Raw genomic sequence first — 9920 nt, 5'->3', positions numbered from 1 at the left:
ATAATTTCCCTTAAAAAACGAAGAAAATAAGCCATTAATCATTAAATTCTGATAACTATAAGTGGGGTAAAATTGCTTTCAAAAAAGTGCTCATAAAAAAAACACACTGTATTTTTCTATTTTATGCTCTATTATCATTTTTTTGTTTTAAGGTTATTATGTGTAGTGTTTTAATTACAAACTTTATAATTTTTCTTTTGCTCTTTATCTTTTTTTATTGGTTACATACATATATAAATTTAAAATTTACATATATTGTATATTATTTACCATCTGTAGAAAAAACTTTGATAATTATTACAATTTATTCTTAAAGCTTTTCATAATAAATTTCATTTTCATATTTTATTTTATCTACTTAGCCAAAGTATGGTCGTATTTCTTAACATTAGGCAGCGCAGAAACTCTATCATTGAGTGCCGCCAGCAAGGGGCACCCCTCCAGGACGACCTTAGCATCACCACCAACAAAAGCTACAAGCTGGAGTAGATCATGTAGCGCCAGGTCAGCCCATGTGAGACAGTTGCCCGCCAGGTGCTGGCCACCTCTAGCATCCAGGCGGGATTCAAGGTTCTTAAGTCCAGTCTTCACTGCGGGCATGTTCTCGGCTAGCTTGGCTAAAATAAGGCAAAACTACATTTATCTGTCTATATAAGCTTAATTACACAATTTTCTTATAAAAACAAAATCTACAATATGGAACCTCCCAAGTATGATAACAAAATTACCCCTTGTGTAGATAAATTGAATAGTGAAAAATTTAGTGCAATGCTAATGCGTACCAACCAATAATGTGCATTTTTAGAAAGCGACAATTTAACAAATCTTATTAATTTAGCGAACACAGAATTACCTAAATTATTAGCTTGGTACAGTAATAATAAACTCCTCCTCCACCCGAAAAAAACTAAGATATTAATCTTTGGACTTCCCAGAAATGATCGTTTTTTAACTAATATAGACCTAGGACTCTTAAATGAATTCCCGGTTTACTTCGATATGAACGATGAAGGACAAAATTCCCCGGAGAAAATTACCAAATTAACGCTAACCCCGAATGAAAAGGAAAAATTTTGCAGACACCTCGGAATTTTAATTGATAATAAGCTGACTTATAAATATCATCTTGACAACTTAAGAATAAGGATAAGTAAAATTATATTCTCAATGAAAATGATGAAAAATTTATTACACAAACGCCATTTGATTTTAATATATAACGCATACTTGAAATCTTTATTAGACTACTGTTCCCCATTATTCGTAGGAATTCCAGAAAGTTATATTAAACCCATTATGAATTTACAAAAAAAGGCAGTAAGAATAATATGCAGAAAAGAGAATAGGGCTCATACTAAGGATTTATTTATGGACTTACACATACTCCCCTTCAAGAAATTAATATTATATAACACTGCCAGATTCATGTACCTTTATAAGAACAAAAAGGTACCAGCAACTTTTGACGATACCTGGAAACTAAATAGAGATGTCAGAAATAGAGAGCTAAGGAATGATAACGATTATCATGTTCAATTCACAAACCGTTCCTATTTGAAAGCATTACCGCTTTACCGATTTCCAGTAATCTGGAATAATTTACCAGCTGAAATTAAAGCCGTAGAGAACAAGAACGAATTTAACAGGAAAGTGTTCTTACATTTATTACTAGGATAGGAAAATAGCTGCGCAATTTTATCATATATAACGCTTCGTGTTAATAGTAAATTATAATTATAAGGTCAAGCAAATCATTGTTATAGCAAATTACAAACACACTTTCAGTCTTTTAGAGTAGATGCACACGATATATATATGTGCGTACTTTCTTCTTAAGTTATTAAATTATTAAATTATTAAATTTACACAGTGAAAGTCGACGCAATTGCAATCACCTTATATTCTCATATATATTAGCAAGCTATGAACAAAGCTTATTTAAATCCTTAGACAACAGTTCATAAATTGTTAACGGCAGCGATACCCTTACCAATTAAAACTTAAATAGTTGTATACGCAAACACGCTATAATTTATCGATCAAATTACGCAACACCAAATTATTTCCAGCCGATTTAAAAACTTATTAACAGCAGACTAAAATTTTTTCAAATGAACCAAGTTTAATTATAGAGTAGCTCTGGATCTATCTATCCAACAAGTTAAGTTCAACAATTTCATATAGTCGCAAACGTAGTCACTCTATATTTTAATTATTAAATCGAATCCTTCAGGGTGCTAAAACACCTAATAACAGTGGACTAAGCATAATTATAGAATAGCTTTGGATCTATCTAACCAAAAAAAGATAAAAATATTGTGGAGTGACTAGTTTTTAGCCGATTGAGTCTTTATTAATATCATTGTTCGTTTTATTAATCATATAGGAGTATTCAAATTAGTTTAATCATTCTTGCACATAATAGGATGGTGAATATACATATTTATTTGTTTTTGTCATAAATGCATAGTTAAGTTAAATCTGATGGCAAATGAATTAAATTAAATTAAGTAAACTAATCCAGAATTTCGACGCTAGGCTCGCGTCGCTCCTCGTGTTCAGACTCGGAATCCTCTTCGAAGGTAGGGCCGTCGGAGATCTCTGATTCAGCACGGGGAGCGGCATCGTCTCCAGCTTCGCCTACATCGGACCTGGCTCCGGCGGATCCAGCCTCTGACTCGGAATCCATGGACCAATCATCATAGACCTGGCCATCGAGGCCGGGCTCGCTGTCACTGAGCTCAATGGTCGACTCGAGGTCCAGCACAATATCATACGCAGAGGTAGCCATTAGGACCGCCTCCTTGTATTCATTGCACTGAGCCTCGAGGACCGACAACTCATGGATGTTGTCCTCACGCGAGCGGTCGACTGTAGGCATTGCATCGCCAAGAAGGCGGTGCAGCCGAATACCTTCGTCGACAAGTCTGAGTGACTCGCGGTTGGGTATCTCCTGCAGACCTGCGCGAAAAGCTAACCGACACGCGTCGCGAAAGCTAGTGCGCAGGCCCTTCCCAAAATAATACCAGTCAGCAATTTCACTTGAGTAAACTATCGGCGGAGCTGGCAGAGGGTCTGGAACCGCAAAGGGAACGGGGCCGTCAACCTCGGGTTCGGGAGATGGAGCCAGGACCTCCTCTGCGGCGTTGATCAATAGCCGTAGGTTGCTATGATCAACCATGACAGAAAACTTAATATTTAACTTAACGGCAGATTTAAAAATACACGTAAATTTGATGGTAATCCTATGAGCACCGGAAGAGCAATGATTAGTTAACAATAAAGTCGCAATTAAATAGAATTAATCATGTCACGTGACATGTCCCGGCAAGCCTTTACAAATAGGTCTAATTTACCCCTATTTTTCATATTAAATAATAATAAACAAAGACAAAACCGGCCGGGTCAAAGATCAAAAATTGCGCAAAGGCAGCTTCCTCCCCAAAGTCAGTCTTTTTTCTCCACCCCCTTTTATTACCACCCGGGTCAACCATTTTTCAAGACGACACTTTCGGCTTCTTTGACCTCACTGACACCTCTAGTGTATTCTTAGTATTGCTGTCAAAGGGAATAAAAAGGGGAAGGGATGCTAAGGATGGATTTCCCGGGAACCTAGTAACAACAACAACACACGCCTATAACATATGGGTCGTATGCTCGTTAAATACATTGTTGTATGAAAAATGAATGCGTGTGCTTATGTGTATGTTTCTGTTTGTGTGTAGGCAAAAGCCTCACTGGCCACCCAAAGCTTCTTGGCCTCCCCAATTTGCACGATACCTGCTCTACCCCAATATTAATATCATCATACTACTCAAAAATATTCTAAATTCCTGGAAATGTTAAAAGTTAAATTGAAATTCAGCGAATTTTTCTACACATATTCCAAATTTTTAAATATCTTCAACAAAAATCAAGCCCAAGGTCAATTTTTTACTCTCTGCTTTAGTCTCCACAATAATTCCAATATTTTAATAATTTTAAGAATGTCTTAGCGATGCCTTGAATTTAGAGATCGAATCACTACTACACAATTCACAATTTAATTAAATTAATTTTAGTCGACACTGTGGGTCATGACTCGGTCATTTCTACACGACCGAGCCAAACCTAACCAACGATTTCACCTGGGAACCCCACCTCCAAACCCCCCCCCCCCCCCCCGTCAACCCACCAATGGGAAACCAACGGTCACATGGTCACACCGTGCTCTTTGACGCTTGGATCTGGTGCAAGTCGCCTTTTTCAGGATAAGGACAGCTCGGTGTGTGGACTAACCAAATGGCATGTCGGTCCTATGGACCATAATCACAGCAGTGATTGGTGTGATATTATTATATTATCACAACCACGACATCCCCTATAGGCAACCAGTAGATACATGATATATGGATGCAATTATACTTTAAATATAAATTATAAATTCTACTGTAAAATTGTAATAGTATCTTTTGTAAACGGATGGATTAACAACACGCACAGTGTTTTTACTCGATCCGTATAGCCATATGGCTATTTTCCATTGTAATCATTGTATTCTTCTGTTTTTCCGAAATAAATTATTATATTATTATTATATAATCAAAATATTAGTCTCATGCGTTATAAGCCATCGAATAAGTTTATCAATTTTTCGGATAGCATAATTTATGTAAGTCCAATATTTCTTCCTTTTTTCAACCTATATGTCTTTTTAAGTAGCTTCACTACAGTACTAACAAATAAATACCTTTCTTATCCTCAACGAGGAAAACTGCAAATAACTTGGACTGTATATCTCCAATAGCATCTATAACTTCATCTGCCTCCGCCTTGTCCATGGCTGTGTGCCCCACCAGTCTGTACCGGTTTGCTAAATACCTGCAACATTTAGATTATTAATAAACAAGGACGATTATTAGGAAAAGTAGAGTAGCTAAGATTAGACAAAATGACAACATCGGGGGGGGGGGGGGGGTGGGGGGGGGTGGAGTTAAATGTGACTAATTTCAATTTAAGCTTTAAAAAGAAAAGGTAAAAAAAAATTTTTTTGGGGGGGAGTAATTTTTTTCTATGGGTGATTTCTCTTGGGAGGATGGAGTTACCCTCCAACAAAATAGGTATAGACCTTCTCTAGAACTATAAGAAGCTTCACTGCAAAGGAGAGTCATATATTTTCATCGGATACCGAGATCCTTCTCTACAGATAATAAAAGCTTTATATAATAGGATATGTGCATACAATTTAACTAATTATCAATCAGACTATTTATCTGATTATCTACTATCTGTATATTGTTCTATTTTACTATCTATTAAAACCTGGCAATATCTATCTATCTATCTGTCTATCTATCTATCTATTTATCTATCTGTCTATCTATCTATCTATTTATCTATTTGTCTATCTATCTATCTATCTATCTATCTGTCTGTCTATCTATCTGTCTATCTATCTATCTGTTTGTCTTTCTGTTTGTGTGTCTGTTTGTCTGTCTTTTTGTCTGTCTTTTTGTCTGTCTTTTTCATGTCTGTTTGTCTGTCTGTCTATCTATATTTCTTTATATCTGTCATAATATCTATCTCTTAATACCTGGCAATAGCCAAGCTCTGTGCAAGAACAACAGTCTTTCCATTCTCCTCAATTGTTAAAGTTGGCAGCTGACCATAGGGGAGGCTTCCCTGATAATTAAATATATCAAATTGTGTGTTCATCATCTTAATTTAAAAGTAATATGATGTCTATCAGAGAGTTTGTATGTAGCTAATGATCGCGGTAACCCAGCTTTTACCAATAACGAAATTAATTCGGGAAAAAATCATGAAACCTATACTTGTTTTTCAGCTGTCGCAACACATCGTAAAATTGACGACCTCTCCATTTGCCTCCCAAATATTATTTCAGATTTATTTCGCTTGTTGGTTATACCTTACACCTGGCGGTAACCGCTGGACAAAAATGGTTCTCCTTCACAGTGAAGCTTCGTGAAGGGAAGGTTTATGATTTTCAGGGCGGGTATTCCCCCACCCTAACAAAAAAGGATAACCGTTTGCTATACGAGTATTATTTTAAGTAGTAAGTTTCGTAAATTACGTTTATTTTTTCAAGTTTAATGATTGTTTTATGCTTTTTTACTTCCCTCTCGAAAACTCGAAAAAATCAATTTTAAAGGAAAGCCTTGTAAGCAAATTTGTTACCTTAATAATATATGATTTTATACTTTCGTTTTGTATATAGGACAAAGATTTATGTTACGGACGGACGGACTTACTCTAATAATAAAGTTGTTTCGCTATTAAAAATATATATAAAAAAAATATGGACAAAACATACCTTGATGGGTGCCAGTTTACCAAACTCGACAATCTTGTTATCATATTCTACGCCAGCGTAGGCGAGAATAAGGCGGGAGATACCGGCACGTCCCGCCGGCGGGAAATACAACAGGGTCAGTTTGGTGTTGCTTGAAGACATTTTTATAGTGTGTAGTGAGTTGGTGTTGCTTGGGCTGATTTACTGAGGTTACTAAACAGTTTTGAATGATTTGTAGGTTTTTTATATCTCTTCACATTAGGTGTTCATTTGTTGCAGAAAATTATTATTTTAGCAAATGATAAAATGCTTTATAATGCAATCAAAGACATTTTAAAAAACACTATTTCCTTCTTTATTTTCTCGCTTATTTTCAATTTATATGTGGGATTGTTTGTCTAATCCTTAGAAGGTTCCAAATTTGTAACCTATACAAAAGTTAATATTTCTTTTTGACCCAAAGAAAAACCCAAATGTATCCTTAAGATAAAGTAACAGGATGTCTGTTTGTCTGTACCGAAGGTTCTCGCTAACCGCAAAACAGATAGGGTTCTCCTTAACAGGGTAGCTTCTCATAGGTCCCGGGAAGGTTTATAACTATTTTGGGGGAGGATACCACCACCCTCCCAAGAGAAATCTCAAAAAATAGAAAAAAAATTATTATTCGCGCTTTTCCGTAGAGACTTGAACGCAACATAGACAAATTAAATATAAATGAGTTTTTGGATTCAACTCCTCCTCCTCAAGTGCCCTTAGAGGCCTCTAGGGGCGTAGCCGCTAGTAAATTATATAGTAGTATATAACTTTTCTTTAGACCATGAATAAATATGTATGATATCTTAATATAAATTAACTTTTTTATAGAAACATATCATATTCAACTCAAATTTAGAAAAGAATTCTTTGACTTTGGTCACTATATTCTTAGTGTTTATGTAATGTAGATAATTTTATTATTTTATACAAACATTTATAAAAAAAGATAATGTATTTCTAGTTAATAATTTGTTTCAGCTACACTACTCAATAATTTTTATGTTTACGCAGGTAAATCAGAAACAAACTTTAGATTTTAATTTTCAACTACAAAATTAAACCAAAGAAGGTGTATCAACTTTTTTTTTATAGCTAGCCGGTTCTTTTAGTAAGTAGTAGATGTAAAATTTTTCATAGAATTCAGATATGCAATCGGTTTTTTTGTAGACCTCTTATTTTTTAAGTAATTTAAGTTTTTTAAAAAAATAATTAAGTCGGTTTTAAGGTACTAAAACGCAACAAAATAAAAGAAGAAAATGGCCAGTAAGAACAAAAATAGTAAGATCTTTAATTTGACACCTTACTTTTAAAATTCTGTTGAGTAATTATTGAAAAAATCTATTTTTTTAACCTCGGTTTAATAAAAACTTTAGACCTAAATATTTTCTCAAACAGACATAAAAAACATGGGTTCATATATACCTTTAGAATCAGAAAAATATTACGAATCCATTGTAAGCAAAATTGAAAAAAAGTAAAAAAATAAAAAAATATAAAAATGGCCAATTGTATTTTTTGTTCTGACAACACTATCGTCTTCCCTTTTTTACCCCCTCTTTACCCCCTCTATACCCCCTTCCCATTTTTATACTCAATTGAAGAGTTAAGACGTTGCCTGTACAATATAATATGATATTTTCATATAATTCCTTTTATTGTAGTTTATATACTATATTGTAAACTTTTTTTTTCAATTTTGCTTACAATGGATTCGTAATATTTTTCTGATTCTAAAGGTATATATGAACCCATATTTTTTTACTTGTGAAATGATAAAATTGAGTTCAAAGTTTTTATTCTCGTGGGTTTAAAATAATCGATTTTTTCAATAATTACCTGACAGAATTGAAAAAGTAAGGTGTCAAATTAAAGATCTTACTTTTTTTGTTCATAATGGCCATTTTCTTTCTTTTTTTTGTTGCATTTTAGTACCTTAAAATCGACTTAATTTTTTTTTTAAAACTTAAATTACTTAAAAAATAAGAGGTCTACAAAAAATCCGATTGCATATCTGAATTCTATGAAAAATTTTACATCTACTACTTACTAAAAGGACCGGCTAGCTATAAAAAAAAAAGTTGATACAACTTCTTTAAAGAAAAGAAGTTACCATTCCCCAAAATATAAGAGGCTTTAACAACATTACATCATATAAATAAGGGTAATTCTTATTTCAATAAGTTATTTTGGATCATGGAAAGAAAATGAAGTAGCGGGTTTCGTCGTATATTTACAGTAGCTTTTCTGTTTTCACAGTAACCTATTTCTAACCCTGCGGGGCAATCATTTACATTTACCTAACTTAACCTAAAGTAACCTTACAAAAGCTACTATGAAAATTTATGATGAAACCCGCTACTTCGTTTTCTTTCCATGATCCGTTATTTTTAGTTGTAAAGGATAAACGCTGTGTACTCTATAGTAGCTTTTTTTTTTTATAAGCGAAGCTAGTATGTTACTTACTTTTTCTGTACATCCTAATTAAAACTTCTCTCTGATTGGAGATATATTTAAATGTATTTTTTGTGTAGATTCCTCGGATATTTGAATTATTGTAATCCTTGTTTTAACACTAATCCTATGACAGAAAAAATAATTTATTTCTTTTTGTTCTTTAAAATAACGATAACAAATAAACCAATTGAATTCTCCAATAATAACTTCACGGGTACGTTTTAGGCTATTCCATGTTAATTTCAATATTGTTTTAGACTGTTTTTGTTCGCCTAGTTCTATAATGTGATTGTGAAATTTTAAGACAAATAATATCCTAGAATTATAAATCTATTTTTATAATCTAAATTTAAAAAGAAATGTAATTCTAAACTTGTAAATGTGTGTATGTCTGTTTAATTATTTGATTTGTTGAGCTTTGCGTTTAATGATGTTGTTGTCCTTGTATTAATTATCTAGATATAAGAAAGGCTAATAGAGAAATAAAATGTCGAGGTATGATAAAATTGTTAAGTCTTATGATGAAATGTTTTCTATCGTGTTATTTACTCTAAAAATAACTTCTTATCAGTTCATTAATTTATTTCAAATATTTATTTTCTTATTCCCTATCTATCTATCTAATTCTCAAAAGTTTGCTTTTTTACCTTAACCTATAAGGGAGTGGACATTGTCCCTTTAGTATTATAAACACGTTATCTCATTTGTTGGCTTTAAAAATTTGGAGACTTGGACTAATACATATACAAAATACATCAAACTTTAACATTCCATGATTACACAGGATAACACCATCTATAAGTAGCGAAGCAACATTAAATCATAGATGGACAAAGGTAAAAGTTAGTTATAGAGTAGATGTTTAGATACCATAAGAAGAATAATATATATACTAGAATATCCCAAAACCTTTACTTAAGAATTAGCATAACCGACTGACTGACGGGCCAAATAAGTTATACTTGATATTCATAACTTTGGGAAATCTTTACAAAAAAACAGTCATAAAAAGCAGCCTAGAAATTCACATTTAAACAGACGGACAGGCGAAACTAATTAGAGTAGCTTCGCAATTAAAAAGAATGTTATTTCTACCGGTGCACCGGTGAATGCAATGATGATTCTGGTTTTGACTCAG

The 9920-nt window shown here is 33.3% G+C and overlaps 1 protein-coding gene across 1 annotated transcript; it reads right to left on the bottom strand.

The window, feature by feature from the left end:
- Positions 1 to 189: 189 nt before the first annotated feature.
- On the bottom strand, positions 190 to 6512 carry LOC145313790 (glutathione S-transferase 3-like). The gene is made up of 4 exons (XM_080153403.1): positions 6314 to 6512; positions 5573 to 5661; positions 4730 to 4860; positions 190 to 617 (listed from the first exon to the last, which is right to left on the bottom strand). Exons 1-4 carry the CDS (start codon positions 6452 to 6454, stop codon positions 355 to 357), a joined length of 624 nt encoding a protein of 207 aa, XP_080009529.1. The 5' UTR covers positions 6455 to 6512; the 3' UTR covers positions 190 to 354.
- Between the last annotated feature and the right edge of the window lie 3408 nt (positions 6513 to 9920).

This window comes from Acartia tonsa, chromosome 3 (genome assembly GCF_053477335.1).
Source record: "Acartia tonsa isolate MP-2025a chromosome 3, ASM5347733v1, whole genome shotgun sequence".
Classification (NCBI taxonomy): domain Eukaryota; kingdom Metazoa; phylum Arthropoda; class Copepoda; order Calanoida; family Acartiidae; genus Acartia; species Acartia tonsa.
The sequence above is the reverse complement of the archived record's forward strand: the minus strand, read 5'-3'. Positions and strand labels throughout refer to the sequence as shown.